This window comes from Megascapheus bottae, chromosome 17 (assembly GCF_031878675.1).
Source record: "Megascapheus bottae isolate mThoBot1 chromosome 17, mThoBot2.hap1, whole genome shotgun sequence".
Taxonomy (NCBI): Eukaryota; Metazoa; Chordata; class Mammalia; order Rodentia; family Geomyidae; genus Megascapheus; species Megascapheus bottae.
In genome coordinates, this window is record NC_143525.1 from 45,207,801 (window position 1) to 45,231,489 (window position 23,689).

Consider the following 23,689-nt stretch of genomic DNA (forward strand, 5'->3'; position numbering starts at 1 on the left):
TGAAAGTCAACGTGCCCTGACAAAACTGAGCTCAGCATGAGGAAATACATTCTACTGACACCTCGTCATCTCTTACGCACAGCTGTCTCTCAGAGTTCTGACTATTGAACTCCATCCTTAGATTGGTCAGTCTCACAGTGGACAAGCTCCATTGTATGTCCAAGCGATTGGTAGCCGAGTTTGATACTAATACCTTAACCTCATTCCTGTCGTGCAGTGCCCTATAATCTAGCTAAGGCCACTGACTTCACCAGCTATCCTGGGCATTAGTCACTAACTGCTCACAAAAGAACATCAGTCTTACTCATCCTGGGCTCAAAGGCTCAGAAACAGCAAACTAACACTCAGCCTCAATCCCAGTCAATCAAGTGAAGAGAAAGAGAACAAAGAAAATAGGTAACTAAGGAGGGAAAAGTATAGAAAAAAGTGAGAATTTGTAAAAAGCAAGAAATCATTTTGATAAAGGCTAGTAGCCTTATGGTTCAAAAACCATTAAAGTATTGGGCAAAAGAAAACATGTGACACTATGCTAGATTACTACATGTAATTACAGTCCTATTAGCTACGTAGGGCAATACCCTTTCTACAAGGTTTGTTAGATTTTTAAAAAATTATTATTACTTAAAAATTTTTGGTTGTATAGGGTTACAGTTATATGAGTCAGGTAATGAGCACATTTTCTTTTTAACAGTGTCACCTCCTCCCTCAGGTTAGATTTTAAAGAGTTAAAAAAAAAACCTTTAATTTTTTTTTATTCGTTTGTGTGTGTGTGCGCATGTGTGCGTGTGAGTGTGTGTGGTCTTTGGGTACAGAGTCCCGTATAATAAGACTATTTGTATTCATACTGGCAGAGTAAACACTACATGTTCATGCCCAGGCAGCTCTGTGCTTGTAATTTCAGCAAGAACAGAGCTCTGTCCCTCTGGGACTTCACTATTCCCCTAGTCTCCGTTCGCTCAAACACAGAATAAGAGCAGAGAGAAAGCAGGAGAGAAAGATCATGGCAAGAGGGCTCACACAGCACTGCAGCTAGCTTTCACGTGGCCAAAAATCTCATTTTGTGTTTTAATTACATTAGTTAAACCATTTTACTCTCAGCTCCATGTTCACAAGGGTGCCTTCCATTCCTGAACAGTAGTCCAATGAATCAGAATTTAAGTCTAGCACAATGAAGCTTTTCTTTGCTGCTGAGCTCACTAAGCAGATGCTACACACAGTAGCACAAATCTCTGCTTCAGCTTGGTGTGTTGACAAGTATATATCTACTCGTCAAAATTCTATGCACTTTCAGAATTTTGTCTCATCTTCTTGCCATTTCTATTTGTTGAGGTGCTAGATTAGAACTCCCACAAGTCTGGTACTCTCTATCTGATCCAATGCTTGTTTCCACTTTAATACTAAATCATGTATTCTTGGCAGCCCTCGCTGTCTTGCTGAAATAGCCATAAACCTTGTTTACAGACCAAAATTTTTTGAAAAAGATATTGACTGAAACACAGAAATCTGCATATTATTTTTAGTGATCTACCTAGTCTATTTATGGCTAGAACTCCCACCAAACTGCTCTATGGGATGGTTATCTACATATATGTTACTGTTTTTGTCATTGTTACAGCTGTACAGTAGAGGCTTGTTAAAACCAGAAGAATCTCAATGCATGGAGGAGGGTATAGGGGTACACAGCAGAATATGACTTTATATTACTATTACAATGCCATTATATGAGAAAGGACGCTAGGGTTAGAACTATCAAGAAATGGGTTCTCTGTTTCTTTTATCTTTAAACTCCTAGTTCTATTTGACTGCCTTTAAAAGAATTATCTATGATGCTCACAATTGGGTCAGATCAAATGAATTGAGCCTGGAAGACAGAGACGGGGGGTGAGGGGAGGCAGACAGAGACAGAGACACAAGAGACACACGGGACACACAGATACAGACACAGACATACACACACACACACACACACACACACACACACACACACACACGAAGAAGAAACTGTACACTGGTGGCACACACTTGTAAATTCTATCTACTCAAGACTTAGGAAACTGAGATCTGAGGGTGGTGATTCAAAGCCAGCCTGGGCAAGAAAGTCCATTACAACTTTTAGCTGTAATTAATCAGCAAAAAGTTGGAAGTAGAGCTATGGCTCAAATGATAAGAGTGCCAGTCTTGAGTGAGAAAGCTAACGGACAGGCCTTTAGTTCAAGTCCCAGTACACACACACACACACAGAGTGAATATCAAACCACACACAAAAATAAAGAACACAATCTATTCTCATACACCTATCACTTACCAACTTTTATGCATCTGTACCTCCACTTTCATCCTTTTTATTTTGAAGAAAATCTTAGACCTCAACTTATTTCATTTGTAATTATTTATGTATGACTAGAAAATACAACTTTTTCAAAAAACAATATTGTAGTATCAGTGTCTCACCTGAAAATTTTACTGTAACTCCATGATTCCCATTCACTTTTCTCTCACAAAAGAATTTTACCAAGACCATCATGCTACCTGTGCCACATGGGTCTTAATACTATTAAATGAACACGTACAGAATGCTGGTACTAATGAGCACAGAAAGAGGACAGGGAGAAGGGGGTTTAAGCACTTGCCTCATTTCCTCCCGGAAGCCTGTTCATGTGCACCAGCTGACCTTGATCATCCAACACCAGTTCAGTATATGTCAGCATGTCAGAAGGCAGTGGAGGAGAGGGAAGGAATGCTTGAGCAGACATAGACTCCCAGAGTTTGATCAGAGACTAGGGAGAGAGAGAAATTTTACTAATCAGTGATAATTAACATTTCAATATGAACAGAAAAAATTACTAAGACTCAGTCAATCTTGTCAAGTGCTTTGCAGAGAATATAAACATTAGACGAAATGCTCTACTACTACTACTATTACTAAATACAGATCTATAATTATGTATTACATATTTTTTGACATGCAAAACCTTCAGGTCTTTTTCCAACAAATTCCAATTATGGAGTGAAACTGAATCAGACTAGGTAAAAAACCAACACAAATATTAAAAAATTTTAAGGACAACAAGAGTAAAGGAACTGCTAAAAAAAAGGGGGGGGGGTAAAGGAACTGGGAGGGGGAATAAGACACATTCAGCTAAAACAAACAAAATCCAGAAAAACCAGAACAAAGCAAAACTATCCATTTAAAAGCCATTGTGATTTCTATTTGCAACTTTCTATATAAATGAAATAAATCCTCTCTAAAGTGGAAACCAGCTCTGGTCTTCCTTTGTATACTTTAAGGCAATATTTAAAGCACAAATGACACATATAAACCTACATGTCCTACATGATGTGTTTATATCTATCACATAGAAAGAATTACATGGGCTAGGCTGGGTGCTGGTGGCTCACACCTGTAATCTTAGCTCCTCCAGAGACTGAGATCTGAGGACTGCAGTTTATAGCCAGCCCAGGCAGGAAAATCTGAGACTGATATCTCCAATTTAACTACCAGAAAACAGGAAGTAGAGCTGTGACACAGTGGTAGAGCACTAGTTTTGAGTGAAAGAGCTAAGAGACAACACCTAGGCTTTGAGTTCAAGACCCCCAAAAGACCAAAATATATACATTTTATATATACATTTTAATTATACACACACACATACATATATATAACCAAATTTCTATTTATAGCACTGACACAGAAATAAAACCCTCACTCAGTTTCAGGCTAACAATGTTATTAAAGGGAAATAAAGAACTGAGATATATGTGTTTAAAGAGAAAGAACTGGCAAATGAATGGTTACATAAAGGTAATCCTTGAATATGTGAATAATACAGGAATTATAGACTATCTGCCAATTCCACACGTGTTACTTTATTAAGATTCAAATGTTGTAATACTGCAAGTATTCACTAGGAAACTTGGAAGAATCCTATATTCACAGAATTTTTTAAAAACAAGTTCAGTATTCTTTTGATACCTTATTCTTTATCTGTTGTATTTTCTGCTGGTGAAATGCTTTTCTTGCCTTCTATTGATGGAAGAAAAAGCTGCAGCATAGAGATGATTCACCATATAGATCAAAGGAATTTATTTTCATATAGAGGATGAGATTCATAATGTCATATTTTCTCATGCTAGTTTTTATTCAGCTATAATAAATCTCCCACAAAAGAAGTTATACTTTAAACTGTGTACCATGAACTCTATATTCATTTGTCTATGCTATCTGTATTGATTCTCATCATATTAGCCCAGGCTATCAGCTAGGGACCAGGGTTATCTTGGAAAACAGGAGAATGAGAACTAGAGCTTCATACTTCTCTTTTAATACCCCTCATTTGAATATAGACTTAGTGAATGTATAAAACTCCTCACATAGGTCATTGTAAGCTACCTGCACAGATTGGTCTTGGGTTACTTTCTTCTACTTGAGTGACTTCCAGTCTTACCATCCCCCTCATTCATTCTGAAAGAACCACTCAATATTTGAGTTGGCAGCCAATGGATCTTGAACAAAGTAGAAACGAAGGGCCATTTTCTAATCAGAGCTTTATTCAACAGAAATTCAGGAAAAATTTGCCTTCTTGGAACAGTCAGAATTCCCACAATTAGCCATAGTTACCTGCCGAAACATCTCTGGGATATCATATATGTATGTTGTTCCCAAGGACTGTGCCTGAAACCTTTTTGATTGAAGCAGATCTTTGGTCACATATGGAGTATTGATTAACATTCCATGCAATGGTCCCTGTTTGTCTCCATATGCCTGAAACATGATCTGTAGGAAAAAATAAAATGGTATGCAGAATTAAAAGACAGATGGAAAAAAAAATCAGGTATTTGCCTTCAGCCTTCTGTTTTTCTCTCCCTTGAGAATCATTTTTGGTGAGTTAAACAGCTTCTTAAACATTGTGGACAGTTTTGGAGGTTAAACTCCTCCAAAAATGTGACACATAACCAGCCCTGTATGGGAAGCTGCTCTTCTTTTTGGATTAGTTGAAATTCAGGCCACATGGTATAAATTTCCCATCTCAGAGATATACTGAGGATGCTTCCTTTCCTTCCTAAGTGACCTGAATCCCAAATACTCAGAAATGAACTATATCAACTAACTCTGGCAGTCCCAGTATTTAAGTCCTCTGCACTGAAGATAATTCTTATTCTAAGGCCAGATCAAAGTTCTACCAAGTCATTATGGTTTACTTGATTAGAAAGTGCTATGTAGGTATTATTAGCCACACAAAAGTTTGATGATTTCTTTTATCCATCTAGACATTCTTGTGAGCTGGTTAAGGAATAGCATATGCTAAAATAACTATATTTTACAAAGTTATATACATACGTATTTCTCTCTAGTATGTCTATAACTAGTAATTCCTGGAATACCTATATTGACACATAATGAAATCATGCCAGTTTTTAATCATTTTAACTCAAATATTTCTAGAAGAGTATTCCATATTCTTATTTGCTCATGAATATTTATAAGGGATGCCATTATTTCAATTCAATTAATATTTATTGAGTGCTCAGAGGTTGTATAACACTAAACTAGGCACTTTATGTATGAATACATAAAATATAGAGTCCTGACACAGCGAATGCAAATGGTTATTGGGATGAAAGGGTATGTGTACACCCACATATCTGTTCAGGTCTAAAATATAAGCACAAGCTACCATTAATGAATAGATTTGTGGACCTGATATATAGGCATAAAAATGGGATTAAGTACTTTTCTAAACCCTAGGGATAGCTCAGCTGAGTGAATCCTTAGGCCCTTTTTCCTGACTTGTCAATCAGGTCCTATTGTGAGCAAAACTTATCTGAGATTACTTAAAAGCCCACAGACTAGAGCTCCAATGCTCCTCAGACCAGTAGGGAAGAGTTACAATGTGTAAGACAAAAATTAGTAATGACTTAGGAATAGAAATAGTAATATTAAAGAGAAGCAAAGTGTCTGTAAGGCAAGGATATAACATAAACAAACTGGACTCAGAGGAAGTAAATGCAGAAGGTACTTGGAACATTTCTTGTCTCCTAAAGGGATAAGACCTGTGGGTTTAGGGTATAAGGCTGAATTGTGCCAATTTCTAGAATAAAATTAAGATAGCTCATAGTTAAGCAACATAATAATTCACTGAGGAAGGGAGTCAAAGACCATATATTATTGGAATCTAAAATAATAAACAACTTTGGTAGTTTATTATTTTTCCTCTTCCTTCTTCTTTCCTCCTTTCTTTTCCTTTATTTTTATTTTCTTGAAAGCTTACTGTATAACCCAGGCTGTCCTACAACTCATGATCATTCTGTAATTATACTCTTATAATTCTATTCAAATAAATGAAAATATATGTACATAAAGATTTATAAATATAAATACTTATTAAAGAATTCCCAACACCCTGAACTAGGAGATAAAACTATCAACAGAAGATTTAGTCCATAAAGTGCAATACTACTTAGCAATGAGAAAGAATATAGACTAATCTCAAAAACATGTTAAAAAAGTCAGATTAGGATAAAATATGTATTACCTCATTTGTTTACACCCACACGTATATGTATGTATATGTGTATTTCTAGAACAGGGAAAAAATAGTCTATGGTGATAGAAAGTAAATCAGTGGATACCCAGGAATGGAGATGGTGTACTGCAAAGGACAACCACAAAAGGAAAACCTTTTGTGGCAAACAACATGAGATATTTCCTATCATGACTGAAATCCAGTCTATCAAGTGTGTATAGCTGTCAGGAGTGCATTGTATTATATGTTAACGGTATTTCAACAAAGACAGATTTGAAAATGCTATTTTTCAGGAAGGTGTGCTGGTGCAAACCTGTTCAGTAGACAGAGGCAGGAGGATCACAAGTTATATAGCACACCCTAAGTAATGTTAGCAAGACTGAATCTCAACAACACTAAAAACCCTGAGTGGAGTAGCTCAAAGCCTATAAGCCTAGCTACCTAGGAAGTGGAGACTGGGAGATTACAGTTCAAGGCCAACCTAGGAATAAAGTTCACAAGATTCTCCCATAGCTCATGACTGGATAGAGTGGTATGAGCCTATCCTCCTAAGGTACTGGGAAAAACCAAGGGCTGGATGCAGTGGTGCATGTTGACATACCAATAACAAAGAGGATAGCAGACCAGATTAACCTGGGCATAAAGAGAGACCCTAGCTCAAAATTAACCAATGTAAAAAAGGCTGGCAGAGTACATCAAGTGGCCAAACACCTGCCTGTAGAGCTCAAGACCCAGAGTTCAAACCCCAGTACCACTCTCCCAAAACACAAACCAAATAAAATAGAAAAGTTTAAGGCCATAGAGCAAATGGTAGAGTACTTTCTTTTTTTTTTTTGCCAGTCCTGGGCTTGAGCTCAGGGCCTGAGCACTGTCCTTGGACTTTCTCAAGGCTAGAGCTCTACCACTTGAGCCTCAGCACCACTTCCGGCTTTTTTCTATGTATGTGGTACCGAGGAATCGAACCCGGGTCTTCATGCATGCTAGGCAAGCACTTTAACCACTAGGCCAAACTCCCGGCCCAGTAGAGTACTTTCTAACCAAGCATAAAACCTAATTTAATCCCCATTAATTCAAAAAAAGTAGTTATATTGCTTTTATACTACATGCTAGAAATTATTTTACTTCTGCAACAGATTACTCAACTCATGTTTTATTATGACTACCTGACATTGTTTACTATAGATCTATAACACGAGGATTACATAAGAAAAGGAAAACTAAAGCCAGTCACCCTTCTGCTTATTGGTAGAATAAATGACAGATATGCTAGGGCCAGAGGTGATAGGGACTAACAGAAGCCTCTGAATAACCACCTAGAAAGGTTAGGTCTACTTTCCACAAGAATTAATGACTGGGAGTTTGGCCTAATGATAGTGCTTGCCTAGCACGCATGAAGACCAGGGTTCGATTCCTCTGTACCACATACACAGAAAAAAGCCAGAAGCAGTACTGTGATAATTGCACACTTTTATATAGTTTCCCCTTTTATGAGACACTAACAGATTGGATTGTCTTAGAAAACAATCTCTACTCCAGAGTCGGCTGCCTTAGAACCTTGCACTTTCACATTAGGATGACACATATGCCCCAAAGAAACAAATGATGTTTTTCCATTCGGATGTAAATTTCCAAGTGGTCAATAAATATTAAGTTAGCTGTTGAATATATGAGTGAATGTGGGACATGGCTCCGTATTATCTTAAATCCTCTAGTGATTCATTACAGAAAGAGGAAAAAGCTTGGAAATATGTACCCAGAGGGCCTAGGAGCACAGGAACTGGGCTGGAGGTTGTTCAGTTCTAGCACATATGGGATAGTAAAACATACCCCATCAATGTCCCAATTCTCAGCTGAAGAACCTGACAAAATGTCTTCTTGCATATACAAGATCACAGTAAAAGAGGAGACCTCTGGTTCAGTGTCATTCTTTCATGTGTCTCCTCAGTGCTGATTTTATGCCAAGCACAGTACTAAGCTCTTTCCTAGGCCTGTGTCACCACTAGTTAGCATGAAGGATATGTAAGAGCCTGCTAATAAAACAAGAAGAAGAAAAAGGGAGTAGTTATGAAAACCAAATATATTTACCATGAACATTAATATCTCATTTTTACAAGAATATACTTCTACTGGGGCATCAGTGGCTCACATCTATAATCAAAGCTACTCAGGAGGAGATATGAGATCTGTGGTTTAAAGCCAGACTGGGCAAGAAGGTCCATAATTCTTTTTTTTTTCTTTTTCTGTTTTTTTTTTTTTGGCCTGGCCTGGGCTTGAGCTCAGGGCCTGAGCACTATCCTTGGGCTTTCCTGAGGGCTAGTGCTCTACCACTTGAGCCACAGCACCATTGCTGGTTTTTCTATGTATGTGGTATTAAGGAATCGAACCTGGGTCTTCATGTATGCTAGGCAAGCACTCTACCACTAGGCCAAATTTCCGCCCCCAAAGGTCCATAATTCATATTTCCAACTAAGTACTCAAAAAAAAAAAAAAAAGACAGAAGCAGAGCTGTGGCTTAAATGATAGAGTGCTAACCTTGAGCAAAAAACCTCATGGACAATGCCTAGGCACTGAGTTCAAGCCCAGACAGGAATTTTTAAAAAATGTGTTTGCATTGAACAAATACAACTTTCATGCCCAACTTGTTTTTATAAGATAGGGTGTCTCAATAACTTTTGCTCATCTTAACTTTAACTATCTGCCTCAAGAGTAGCTTGAATTATAGGCATGAACGACAAGCTCAACCTTTTATCAAAAGGAATATGCTTTACAAGCACTTACAAAAAATTTTAAAATAACATCCTTTGGGACCAAGAGTGTGGCTTAGTGGTAGAGTGTTTGCCTAGCATGCACGAAGATCTGGGTTCGATTCCTCAGTACCACATACATAGAAAAGGCTGGAAGTGCTGAAGTGGCTCAAGTGGCAGGATGCTAACCTTGAGGAAAGCCCAATGACAGTGCTCAGGCCCTGAGTTCAAGCCGCACAACTAGCAAAAATAAATAAATAAACATAACATCATAGTTCTTAAACAAAATCAGAAAGGTAAATGAATCAATATCTGACAATATCAAAAAATGATACAAAATATTTTTAGAAAATAGGATTAAAATAGAATTATTTTATGAGATGGAGGGCTGGTACCAGGTATATGGTATGGAGGAGAGAGAGGAGAGAGAGAGGAGAGAGAGAGGAGAGAGAGAGGAGAGAGGAGAGAGAGAGAGAGAGAGAGAGAGAGAGAGAGAGAGAGAGAGAGAGAGAGAGAGAGAGAGAGAGAGGAGAGAGAGAGAGAGAGAGAGAGAGAGAGAGAGAACTGAGCTTAAATTCAGGCCATGAGCGTTGTCCCTTAGCGTTCTGCTCAAGGCTGGCACTCTACCAGTTGGCTTCTGGCTTCTTATAGGCTAATTGGAGAGAAGAGTTTCATGGACTTAACAAGTACCACAGATTTGTCCACCTGGGCTGGTTTTGAACCATGATCCTCAGATCTCAATCTCTAGGAGTTAGGAATGTAGCTTAGCAGTAGAGTACTTGCCTAGCATGTATGAAGCCCTGGGTTTGATTCCTCACTACCACATAAACAGAAAAAGTCAGAAGTGGCACTGTAGCTCAAGTAGTAGCGTCCTAGCCTTGAGCAAAAGAAGCTCAGGAGCAATGCTCAAGTCCTAAGTTCAAGCCCCAGGACTAGGGAAAAAAACAAAAACTAAAACTCAGTCTCGTCACCAAGATGGCGCTAAAAGCGAAGAAGGGAGCTCCTGCCCCTCTTAAAGATGAAGCCAAGGAAAGGCTTTGAAAGCCAAGAAAGCAGTGCTGAAAGGCGTCCACAGCCACAAAAAGAAGATACACACCTATCTCCGGCAGCCCAAGACCCTGCTGCTCCGGAGACAGCCCAAATATCCACAGAAGAGTGCTCCAAGGAGAAACAAGCTTGACCACTATGCGATTATCAAGTTCCCCCTGATCACTGAGTCAGCCATGAAGAAGAGAGAAGACAACAACACACTTGTGTTCATTGTGGATGTCAAAGCCAACAAGCACCAAATCAAACAGGCTGTGAAGAAGCTCTATGACATTGATGTGGCTAAGGTCAATACCCTGATCAGGCCTGATGAAGAAAAGAAGTCTTATGTTTGACTGGCTCCCTGACTATGATGCTCTAGATGTTGCCAACAAAATTGGAATCATCTAAACTGCATCCAGCTGGCTAATTATAAATATACATCTTTTTTTTTTTTTTTGCCAGATTCCTGGGCTTGAGCTCAGGGCCTGAGCACTATCCTTGGACTTTCTCAAAGCTAGAGCTCTACCACTTGAGTCTCAGCACCATTTCCGGCTTTTTTTTTCTATGTATGTGGTACCGAGGAATCGAACCCGGGTCTTCGTGCATGCTAGGCAAGCACTCTACCATTAGGCCAAACTCCTGGCCCCTAAATATACATCTTTTTCCCGCTTAAAAAAACACAAAAACAAAAACAAAATCTCAGTCTCTAGAGTAGCCAGTAATAAAAAGGCATGAGCCACTGTACCTGGCTTGGTATTGGGATCTGAACACAAGGCCTCATGCTTGCTTGTTTTCTTGGTACTCAAGCCATGCCTCCAGCTTGGCTTTTTTTTTCTGGTTAACTGGAACCAGGACTTTTCGGCAACAGGATAACTTTGAACCATCATCCTCTAGATCTAATACTCCTGAGTAGCCAGGATTAGACACGAGCTACCATTGCTCAGCAAAATAGAATTCCTTTAACTTTTTTTAAAAAGTACCATTAGTATTATCATATAATCTGCATACTGTTTCTTTTTCCATCTTTGTATTCTCAGTATTTTTCCTTGAAAAAGAAAACCATGAATTAAAAATTGACTTTGTTCCCATGTAGACATGAAATAAGCGGGAAATAAGTGAAGATGTACATAAACAGAGAAGCATAATGGAGAAGTATGATGAGGTCACTGACACTCATTATACTATGTTCAAATTTTACTTCTTCAAGATAGAAATCGGTGACATATTCTAACAATTCTTCTTTGCTTACTTGCCAAAGAGTTGTCTAACTGCACTGAAAGCAAGAAAGACAAGAGACTAGAAGACCAGACTGTTAAAGCAGCACAACTAAAAAACCAACAACCAATCAGCCCCAAATTGCAGAATTACCTGTGGAGTCAGGTTCACATGGCATTTGCTAGTATTCATCAGAATGTGGTCAAATGTTAAAGGCTTTCTAACAGCCATGATGAGAACATAGGCATATCTCCTAAGGCAAATGAGGTCTTTCAAATTCACATAACCAATTAAGCTCAAAGAATTTAAGGGTGTACCAGTGTGTTTCGTACCACAGTGTACCCCTGTGTATCACTTGGGTTTGTTAGCTTGGGTCTTCCAAAGTGGCTTCTCTGTAGGACCAAATCAGAATGGGGAAAGAACTGGCTTGACTACTGTACCTGTGCTGTCCTGGAGTCAGTTACTTCCTTGTAGAGGCTGATGTCCAAGTAATAGCCAGACTCATTTGTCAGGAAGAGGCGGATGGGAATTGCTTTTCCAGTTGGTGTCAGGCGAATGTTGATTTTCAGTTCTGCCTGGAGGACGCGCAATTTCCACAGCCGACTTCCATAGCGCATTACCATGCTCCGCACAGATTCCTCAATCTGACACAGACATACCACCAAGCACAAAACTTCAGTATCTTGTAACTAAGACCTGGTTAAGGTCTGCCCATCTTTGGGAAAGGAGAAATGGAAAAAGATGCTGGCTTGTAGAGATGTACACCACACATATTCCTGACAAAAAGTGCTCAAATAGTTTCTCCTCCTTGGAACAAGTGAGGGACAATTTCTTGCTGGTCTGGCATTTCAGTGATTTCCTTTGACTAACAATACCTAATCTGTGCAATTCCTTGCCCCCTTTCCCAATTATATTCCTATTCTATATCAAAGATCTGCAGCACCTAAAATTAAAAGCCATGAGATTTAAGCGAAAGCCCCAAATAAGAATAAAATCTCTAGTTAAATAGCTATTAAGTAGCATTTATATGCATGCTAACTATGTTTCATTGCAGTTACAGGACCTTAAATCAACATAGCAATTACCACCATGAGCTTTTTTCCATACAATTTTATTAAACTTGATAATATATGTCTCTTGGTAAATTGCACAAATTAAAGAAAGGCAATCTGTAGTTTCTACTATACCATTCTCTCTAAACATGAGACCTTAAAGTTTGGTCATTGCTAACTCTAAAAAGGAATTAAAGAAGTGGGAGCTCCCGGGTTTCTCTACATCTTATGCTACCTATAGCTTCAGAGTTAAGAGTTATTTTAGTTAAGTGACCTTATAGGTGATTTTGTTATTGACATACAAAAGCAAAACTTCCTAAAACACTTCCTTAATGTCCTGTACAAAATCTCAATTAGCCTTCTCTTAATTTTTTTTTTTTTGTCAATTATGGGGGCTTGAACTCAGGGCTTGGGTGCTATTCCTGAGCTGTTCTGCTCAAGGCTAGTGAGCTATAGTATCACTTCGGGGTTTCTGGTGTTTAACTGGAGATAAGTCTCACAGAGTCTCCTGCCTCAGCAGGCTTCGATCTGCAATCCTCAGATCTTCCTCCTGATTACAGGTTTGAGCCACCAAGCACCAAGCCTCCAATGATTCTTTATCATCTGTGCCTTCTTGCAGCTAGTTTGAAAATGTGTTTCAAAGTGTTACCCTCCGTATTTTCACATCTGCTTGCCACTAAGATATTTATCCATTCTCTTCTCAAGAGAATGAAAGCCAACAATCTCTATGTACAGGAAATCGACAGATGTCTATGATTGGCAAAGGAGTACCTAGGCATGTGGGTATCTGGAGTGGAAGAAGCAGGAAGACTGACGTTAAAAAAAAAAATTGAGAATAGGAGGGGAGTTTGACCTAGTGGTAGAGTGCTTGCCTCGCATGCACGAAGACCTGGGTTCAATTCCTTGGTACCACATACTTAGAAAAAAGCCGAAGTGGTGCTGTGGTTCAAGTGGTAGAGCTCTAGCCTTGAGAAAGTCTAACGACAGTGCTCAGCACCTGAGCTCAAGCCCAGGACTGGGGGGGGAGGGGAGGGAAATTTGAGAACAAGCAAAAGTATGGGCCTACAATAGATCTGGAAAAAGGGAAATACTGGTCATCCAATCTAAACTTCTCAGAATCATGACAGAGTCAGAGCGAGCAGAAACAGAGCAGCAGCAGCTTGTCCTTCCTGTACCCAGGGAAAGAAGCAAGTACAGAATTATCTTGCTTCCTTTCCTTAAAGTATATGGAACACATTTTAAGAACACAGCCTCAGGGAAGAAAGTAAGACAGTACGTGTGAAATGCCATTAGCCAAATTCTCTTAGTGTAGAAAAATACAAAAAAAAAAAAAAAAAAAAAGGTCAGGCATTTTGGAAAGTGCTTTATCTCACCAAGGCCACCAGCTAATTAACACCTAGTACACAGGAGCAGTAATTTAGCCCTAGCCTAATATAGAAAAATTAATTATTCCAGAAGAGAATTCTTAAGGAATATAAAGGCTGGCCACAATTGTGGCAGGTATCACAAAACTAGTACCAATGTGGAGTTTATATTATAGTTAGAAATGACCAGCAAGCTTATGGCTCACCCATTCAAGCCATGAGGACTGTTCCTAATGGATACATCAAACTCTTGACATGGCCTCAGAAATTAGGTCTTAGAAGCAGTCTGTAAACTTTAAAGATGAACAACTCGACCTGCTGACACAAGTACTCATTTCCAAGTTCAAGTGAGATACCATAAATCAATCTTGTTGCTAGTGCTCAGAGAGAAATTATAACAAAGATACCTTTGATGGGTCCATGATGACAGTGGGTACAAAGTTGAGGAAGATATGGTTACAGTCAGTGCGAACATTCGTGTTGTTAAACGCAACTTCTAACTCGTCCATGGCTTCCAGGAGCAGTCTCTCCCCTTCATTTTGTAGATATTCAAAAGAAGCTTCCTACACAGGAAGAACATCAACAACATTCACGTGTTTTACAGGCAATAAAGACATTGCTATTATGCTAACTTAAGGGTTCATATCTTATGACTCATAAAGCACCTGTTAAAGACATTACTTTACCCTTCTCCCCGGCGTCACATTAGTGACCCACAGAAGGATCCTTTCTTCTGCCCCTTAGTGTAGCATTTTTACCCAATAGGTGGAGAAGGTGAGCACCCCAGAGCTAAAACCCCAGATGACTATATTTCACACGTGCCAAACAGGGTTGTACAGAAATGAGAAGGTGAAGAAAGCTATTCCTATAGAATGCATTAATAACTAATAAAGGAGGAAGCCCTCACTGTATAGACACACTACCTTTAGACAGGTTTACAATGGGGCTAGCCATTTAACATTTCTGCTTGTTCTGTCATTGCCCAACTATCCCTGAGGTTTTTCTTTTTTTTTTTTGCCAGTTGTAGGGCTTGAGCTCAGGGCCTGAGCACTGTCCTTGGACTTTTCTCAAGGCTAGAGCTCTACCACTTGACCACAACACCACTTCCAGCTTTTTTCTATGTATGTGGTACCAAGGAATCAAACCCATGTCTTCATGCATGCTAGGCAAGCACTCTACCACTGGGCCAAACTTCCCGGCCCCCTGCCCTCACAATTTTCTATTACACACTTCCTTTTGTGAAGTGAGTGCTCTCATGGTTTTATGACCAAGAAATATCAGATAAAGAAAAAGAAGTCTTGCTGGGTATCTGTGTCTCATACCTGTAATCCTAGCTAATCAGAAGGCTGAGATCTGAGGACCACAGTTCAAAACCAGTCCAGGCACAGAAGTTTGTAAGACTTTTATCTCCAATTAGCCACCAGAAAACCAGCTATGGATATGGTACTGTGGCTCAAAGTGGTAGAGTACTAGCCTTGAGCTGAAGAGTTCAGGGTCAGCACCCAGGCTCTGAGTTCAAGCCCCATGACAGACCAAAGGAAGGGAGGAAGGAAGGAGGGGAGGGAGGGAAGGAGGGAAGAGAGAGAAGCCTTTATTATTTGCAGTATTTAATTTTGTGAGAAAAATGACTTCTAGACATCTGCGAGTTATCGAGAGACTAGAAAAGAAAATGAGAGCATTGATTCAAACTATGAAAATTTGATTTTGAACCAGGCTTATGTCTCTGTCGCTTCCTTGAGGAATAACTTTCCATTAAAATACAACACCCACCTTTGTGACCAGATCAGAATGTCTGATGATTGCACGAACAAAGAACCTGTAATCTGTTACTTCTGTGCCCACTTCAACCTTGGCTGCCCCAAGATACAGGTGCATCTTGTGATTAGCACATGGAATGGCAGTAAGATCGAAATTTCTCATCCGGTTCAGTTCTAACTGGAAAGCCAGAGCAGGCTCCAAGTGACGATAGATCCGATCTTCCTCAAACTGAGCACAAAAATCAGAGAAAATAATGGCTCACCAGAGGCAATTACAAAGTTATATTATGACTACCTATGTTAAAGGAACGCTTAAGAGAAACAAAGCATAACCATGACTCAAGTGGCACAACCCTAGCCTTGAGCAAAAAAAACCCTAAGGGATAGCACCAAGGCCCCCAAGTTCATGTCTCAGTACCGGCACCAAAAAAATTTTTTTTAGATTATGTATTATATTACATAAAAATATATAATAGCCGGGCACCAGTAATCTAATCCTAACTTCTCAGGAGGCTGAGATCTGAGGATCACACTTCAAAGCCAGCCAAGGCATAAAAGTCCGTGAGACTATTATCTCCAATTAACCACCAGAAAACCAGAAGTGGCCCGTGGCTCAAGTGGTTGAGCGTTAGCCTTGAGCTAAAGAGCTCAGGGATAGCACTCAGGCCCAGAGTTCAAACCCATGATTGACCCCCCCAAAAAATATTTTATATATATATAATATTATATATATAGCATAAGCTCCAGTGTGCTAATAGATAACAAAAATAACTGCAAAATTATTGTTATGGCTTATGTAAGCTTAGAGGACAGAATACCTATTTCTTTCCCAAACTTTCAGCATTTATGCTTTTACAAATGGTCCAGGTCACAACTGAAAACAAAGACACAAGCAAGCAAAACACTTCAGTTCCTTCAGAATTTCTGTAACACTAATGATGTTATAATTAATTTTATATTTAAATATAGATTGCTTCATATTAACGCCTTTTTTACATGCTGATGTTTTGGGTATTTCTTAAAGATATTTGAATTTGGAACATATGTCCATAGATACATAGTATTTTGTTTTCAAAAGTTGAAATAGTCTATTTTTTGTTTTGCTGAAACTGAATTGGTTTTTTTGGCAGTGTACATGTCAACTAAATGAACAGAGAGCTAAAAATGTAAGCTTGTAAAAAGAAGAAATGCAACTAGTATGAACTCTTACACATTAAAACTGAAAAGCAATCAAGAGTTCAAAATATAAAGTGTGGAACCTTCAATATCATGATGTTTATTCTAAAGGATAGGAGTAATCTGCGAACATGTATGATTGCGTCCTAAACCAAACAATTCCTGAAGGAAGTGTCCTCACTTGGGAAAGGCAAATGGAAACACAATTTCAATAAAAGAATGGAACTAAGAAAAAAATTAAATCATAAATGCATAGGTGCACAAGAAGAGGGAGGAAGCAGTCCTTACCTTATCCCTTGCTCGAAAAGTGAAAAATTTAGGAAATTCTCTCTGCATTAAAGAAGTACAGAAAGAAATGTTAGCCTTCAGAGATATGGCTCTTTGGGGACAAACATGTGACATAAAAGCAGTCAAGTATCCAGAAGAGAATTTCCTCAAAAATATGGTCCTTATTCAAGCTTAGTCCAGGGAACATGAACATTCTCTGGGTAACTATCACTTTGACCCCCACATCCAAACTTGAGATTACCCAGCTGTTAACCTAACTTTAGTATTGATCCTCTCATAAAAAAAGAAGTTGGTTTTGTTTTTAACCTTCCATGTGGAAAAAAACATTCCTGAGTGTTTGCTTTTAGCAAACCTGGCAAATAAAACCAATATACCTTTATGCTGTAGCCACTGCAGTTGTATTTACTGGGCTCATTTCCCAAGTTTCTCCTTTAGAAACCCTTAAAATGTAAACTAGCCAGATAACATAGACTCTTCAGTCCAAGGGTACTGTTGTTTTCCACATTCACTGTCAAGTCAATATTTCAAGAGTTTAAATAATAATGTTTCAAAACTAAGTATAGTATGAGATGCCACTTTGGTCACTACCACTCTTATACCTAAGAAAAAAAGGGGCAGAACTAGTGAACTTGTAACTGCTAGGTTTTAACTCCTCTTTTGCAGCACATTACACAAGAAAGCAACCAATTCACTAGAACCTTATTAATTAACAAAGATGAATTCAATTAGTAGAGTTCATTAGTTTCTGAAATTTAACTTATTAACGCTGAATACCCCTGTTTCTCGGATGGGAAGGTCTACTGGCAGTGCTAGCATCAAGTCATTACTATTTGTCTCTATAGGAGGTTTCATTAGGCATCTTCTTCTTCATTATGAGTGCAATATAATCAAACACTGCTACAAAACAAGACAGAGACCAGAACTGGCTGCCTACATACCCTTCCAGTGGGCTTTTTAGGAAACATGAAGGAAAAACAAAATGCAAATCTTGTAGGTGTTGGTCCATCAAATGCTCTGAATAACCTTGAGGAAGTTATCATGACTTCCTTCTCATTCCAAATTTTACAAACAAGCAAGTCTTGGCTAACAAGATATGCAAAGGATCATAGAAGAGGAGAAAAATAAACCTTACAGTCTTTCCTTTGCAAAGACTAATGCTCTTTCATTTCTAAAGTACAAGACATTATGTTTCTGCTTTTGTTGTAATCCAAATTCCTTATTCATGGAATTTCTCTTTGATGAAACAAACAACAATGAAAAACCAGAAAATAAAAATTTGAGGAGTTTGAGAGGGCTCAGGTAGAGCACTTTTCTAGCATGCACGAAAGACTTTAAGAAAGGGAGAAAAAGGCAAGCAAACAAAGCAAAAGACACACTGAAAATCTGAGGTTTTTAATTTGCTGAAAGTGTCTTGAATAGTTGCTACATGTATTACATCTTGTCCTCATCATGAATACTTAATAAATCCCTGACATTTTAACTAAAACAACAACAACAACAACAAATATACTTGTAGGAGTTTATTTACCAAGCCCATGGAAATGCCTTGTCCACACTATTTAACCCCTTAAAAATGGATTTTTTAGGGCCGGGAGTTTGGCCTAGTGGTAGAGTGCTTACCTAGCATACACGAAGACCCGGGTTCGATTTCTCGGTACCACATACATAGCAAAAAGCCAGAAGTGGTGCTGTGGCTCAAGTGGTAGAGCCCTAGCCTTGAGAAAAAAAAATCCAGGGACAATGCTCAAGCCCTGAGCCCAAGCCCAGGACTGGCCAAAAAAAAAAATTGATTTTTATAAGAAACTAATCTTTACTAGTGTTTTGTTCTAAATGATTCTCTGACTGACACAATCTCTTCCCTCTGACCTAATGGGACATACACAAGTAGGAAAACTTCAGCTGAGTTGACAGTAAACTCCATGCATATAGCATTTATATACCTAGTCTAGCCTTCAGAAAAATTACCTAAAAAGTAATACATGTCAAAGAGGAAAGGTTCCTGAGCACCAATGGCTCACATCTCTAATCCTAACTACTCAGAAGGCCTACACCGGGAGTGTTGTGGTTTGAGGCCAGCCTGAGCAGAAGCATCATTAAAGACTCGATCCCCAAAATAGTGAGGAAAAAAAAAGCAGAGCTGGAGGTGTGGCATTAAGTAGTAGAGATCCAGCCTAGGTAGCATGAGACCTTGAATTTATACTTTACCAAAAAAAAAGTCCAAAACAATATGAAAAAAAAACTTTCAAAAGTGATAATGCAACTTTAAGCACATACTTTACTAGTCTGTGTAGACTATTATTACCTAATTAATAAGAGTACTTATTTGGTGTATCATTTATTCAATTACACAGTTGTTCTATTTCTTTTAAAATACAACAGTAAAAGCCAAAAATAAAATGCTTTCTTTTTCTACCAAACCTATTAAGAAAATTTGTAGTAACTGAAAGGCAGAAAAAGAAAGCAGCTTAAGTGGAAATATCTTTGTTACAAATAATGAAAGAGACTGGCTGGGAGTTTGGCCTAGTGGTTAAAGTGCTTGCCTAGCATGCATGAAGACCCGGGTTCGATTCCTAGGTACCACATATATAGAAAGAAGCCGGAAGTGGTGCTGAGGCTCAAGTGGTAGAGCTCTAGCCTTGAGAAAGTCCAAGGACAGTGCTCAGGCCCTGAATTTAAGCCCAGGACTAGCAAAAAAAAAATAATAATAATAATGAAAGAGACTAATTCTTAAAGGAGAACAAAATATCTCTAGGTGACAAGATTATACAGCAACTATCAATTAAGAAAACCATTTTTAGGCTACAGGGGTAGCTCAGCCGTACAACATCAGCCATGAGGAGAAAAGCTAAGTAACAGAATGAGGCCCTGAGTTCAAGTCACAGTATTAGCAAAAAACAAAACCAAACCAAAAAACCCATTTACATTTAAGAAAGAGTATCATAATAAATTTCTTTTTATTTGTAACTTTTGGGTAAATTATATATGCATGGCAATTTTTTTTATGTTGAGCATTTACAACAGTAAGTATCAAGAACTTCAAATCTTGCTGAAAGCAAGGCTACTGAATTCTTTGAGCTGGGTGCCAGTCGGACTCGTACCTATAATCCTAGCTACTCAGGAGGTTGAGATCTAAAGGACAGTGGTTCAAAGCCAGCTGGAAGAGGATAGTCCATGAGACCATCTCTACTAAACGAGAGAGAGAGAGAGAGAGAGAGAGAGAGAGAGAGAGAGAGAGAGAGAGAGAGAGAGAGAGAGAGAGAGAAAGGAGAGAGGGAGAGAAAGGAGAGAGGGGGGAAGGAAGGAAGGAAGGAAGGAAGGAAGGAAGGAAGGAAGGAAGGAAGGAAGGAAGGAAGGAAGGAAGGAAGGAAAGTAGAGCTGTGGCTCAAGTGGTAGAGTGCTAGCCTTGAGCACAAAAGCTCAGGGACGGCACTCAGGCCCTGAGTTCAAGCCCTGGGACTGGGGAAGAAAATCTTTGAGATACCAGAAGTCTAAAGACCTTTGTTTTATAGAAGCTATTCCTCTTTGGGCATTCGAAAGAAACCACAGCATCACAGCAAATACTTAAACCTGAAGATCAAGAATGGAAATCAGCCAGGGCAAAATGAAGTTCTCTAGACTCCACCTCAATGGCTGAGAGTAGTGGCACAAACCGTTCACTTCAGCTTCAGGGACCCCACAATATCTCTTCACAGTAGAATATACCTGTCATCTCCAGCAACACAGGAGACAGAAGTAGCAAGATTATAGCCCAAGCTGGCCTGAGTATAAACGGGGCCCTGTCTTGAAAATATCCAGCATAAAAAGGGGTAAGAGGCATGACTCAAGTGGTAGAATGCCTACCTCGCAAGCAACTAGCCCTGTATTCACTCCTATTACCAAAAATTAAAAAAAAAAATCCTTCACTACATCTCATTTTCATGCTGCCAATTTTTCCACTAGCAGCATTCATGCTTATTCCATCACTAATGCAATTGCTTTCCAGGCATTCTACTAGGTTTATGGGCAAATATCATAATTGAATGTACACAAAGAAAAAAACCCTCTTAGTGTTCTGGTACCAAACAAAAAACAAAAAACACAAAAGAATGTAACATTTCTCAGGAAGAAATTATGCCCCTGCTGTGTTCTAATCAGCCAACCATCATCAAGACAATCAAAATAATTTGCCTAAATTAGCCAATCAAGACACCCTGCAAATCAGAGAATGTGAAAACCTGCAACAGAAAACATCATAGCTGATTATGATACTAATAATCGTGTTAAAAACCTAATGAGATGAAGAAATTGGGAGCTTGCTGGTGCAATTCTCTCTTACCTCAACATGCTGAGAACTAATTATATAGACTGTAATTAAAACAAAAACCCAAACCAAACCTCCTGAAAACTAATAGTTGGTCCACTAGCAAAGAGAAGTACCTTTGTATGATGGAGAGGGGGAGGAAGGAAAGGGAAGGGAAGGGGAAAGGAGAAAGGGGAAAGGGGAAAGGGGAAAGGGGAAAGGGGAAAGGGGAAAGGGGAAAGGGGAAAGGGGAAAGGCGAAAGGCGAAAGGCGAAAGGCGAAAGGCGAAAGGCGAAAGGGGAAAGGAAGGCAGGCTACTAATCATGATAAATTTTTGTGCTATGTTATTGAGTGTCTCCCCACAAGGGCCCAAGTAATCCAAAATGTCTATTTTTAAAGTAAGAGCTACACAAAAGTCATAAAACTGTAACTACCTCCTAGACAATTTTGGTAATTTTTAAATCTCATGAAACTGTGTAAGAAAATAAATCAAAGAAAATATTTTATCAAACAATGTTTGTAAAACTGAGTTAGAACTTAGCATAGTTTTTGGATCTCATGGTTTTGTTTTATGTGGCAAAAGGAAGGAAGAAATCCTGAGACTCCATTTTAGTATGCCTCCAAAAAGTTCCTTTAGAAAGCCTGAGGCATCCCAATTAACACTTTCTGATATAATTTTTTAAAATTACAGACCCAAAATGTGAATATAAGTAACACGGTTTGATCAATTTTAACATGGAACTACAGAACCACAGTTTATAGACAGTTACAGAAATTGAAGACAAGTATCCTTTTGCTTTAGAGGCTTTTTTTTCTTATTTCTTTTTAATAAGACATGTATCTACTCAAACTTATTTAAGTGTCAAGTTATATAGTTATTTGAGTCTCATTATGGTTGCATTTAGTTAGTTAGTTATGGAAGCAAACTCTTCAGACAGCCAGTCCCCTTTCAATGGTCCATCTTGCTCTATCCCAACAGCAATCTCCACATAGAGGAGTCAAACTACTAAGGCAGCAGATTTATCTATGGCCAGCCTTCTGGCAACTATGGTGATTACACAATGAGTACTCAAAATGCTATAAACTTCCTTGACATCTGACATCTCATATGATACTTCTCCCCTATTGTCTGGGCCCTCAATTGCCTCATGGTTTTGGGATACTCTGAAAGATCCCAAACTTTTAAATACCACAGATTGCTTCATTCCATACCAACCAATGTTGTTCTTAATAAAAACTTGGTAACCTTCCTCCTCTCCTTGCCCCCTAATGTGCACATTCTCTCTTCAATAATATACCAATTTCACAGTGTAGAACAGGGGAGGTTGCATACATCACTGCGGATTACCAAGAAGCCAGGGAGATCAAGGGATTCATCTCTAACACTCCTTGAAAGCTTCCCCTTTTTCACTCTACACTAACTATGGGCCAAGCACACATCACATGACATGACAGAAGTTAAGCATCCTTCTTGAATAGCACAATACCACCAATGAAAGAACTCACAGCAACACCCTTCCAATGAGCCCCAGATTTGTACAATGCTGCCAAGTTTTTTCTGGCGATTGCAGGTGCTGGATAGAGTTCAGTAATAGCTGTCCTCCCCCATTAAAAACAAACAAAAAATAACTCAATAAGTCCACTAATCATTATTTATAAGAAGTGTAACAAAAAAGCACCCTAGTTCCTCTTTCATTCATTTCCTTAAAGCAAGTCCAGTCCCATATCCAAACCTTAAAATTCTCTATGCTCTGAAGCAGCCTTTCTTAAATTCACGACAGGTCACTTGATGATTTCAATGATTTCTCACTATAAATAAGAGCTGGACAATGATTACCAGAGCCTCCCCCTACCAGCTACCCTGTCCTAGCAGATTTTACCTATACATGTCTTTCAATCTAAATCCAGAAATATGAGGACATCAGAGGAAAACAAAATGTTTTCAAGCTATTAAACTCATAGCAGATTCAGAGATACGAAAGGTTTTCACATATAAAATTAAAAAAAAAAACTTTAGGGACTAATAATTCTGGCTTTTTAGTGGGAAAGTTTTTCTTGTTGTCTGTTTTTCTGGTCCTGGGATTTGAACTCAAGGCTTTGAAATTGTCGGGTGGGAGCTCTACTGTTAAGCTATGCCTCTAGCTCCTTTTTTCAGTGGGTTAATTTGAGAATGAGTCCTGTTTTTTGCCCAGGTTTGCACTTGAATCAAGATCTTCCTATTTTATGTTTCCCACAGAAACTAAGATAACAACAGGTGCATG

The 23,689-nt window shown here is 38.8% G+C and overlaps 1 protein-coding gene and 1 pseudogene across 4 annotated transcripts in view; one reads left to right on the forward strand and one right to left on the reverse strand.

Moving 5' to 3' along the window:
- Acaca (acetyl-CoA carboxylase alpha) overlaps positions 1-23,689 on the reverse strand; it is a 251,719-nt gene that overhangs the window by 86,383 nt on the left and 141,647 nt on the right. For all 4 annotated transcript variants that reach the window (XM_090351204.1, XM_090351203.1, XM_090351206.1 and 1 more), the window contains 6 exons: positions 17,150-17,191; positions 15,699-15,914; positions 14,336-14,491; positions 11,953-12,156; positions 4,619-4,774; positions 2,631-2,777 (listed from right to left, as the gene is read on the reverse strand). In XM_090351204.1, coding sequence (XP_090207330.1) covers positions 2,631-2,777; positions 4,619-4,774; positions 11,953-12,156; positions 14,336-14,491; positions 15,699-15,914; positions 17,150-17,191 — 921 coding nt within the window. The remainder of the gene's footprint in view (positions 1-2,630; positions 2,778-4,618; positions 4,775-11,952; positions 12,157-14,335; positions 14,492-15,698; positions 15,915-17,149; positions 17,192-23,689) is intronic.
- On the forward strand, positions 10,241-10,730 carry LOC150051992 (large ribosomal subunit protein uL23 pseudogene; annotated as a pseudogene).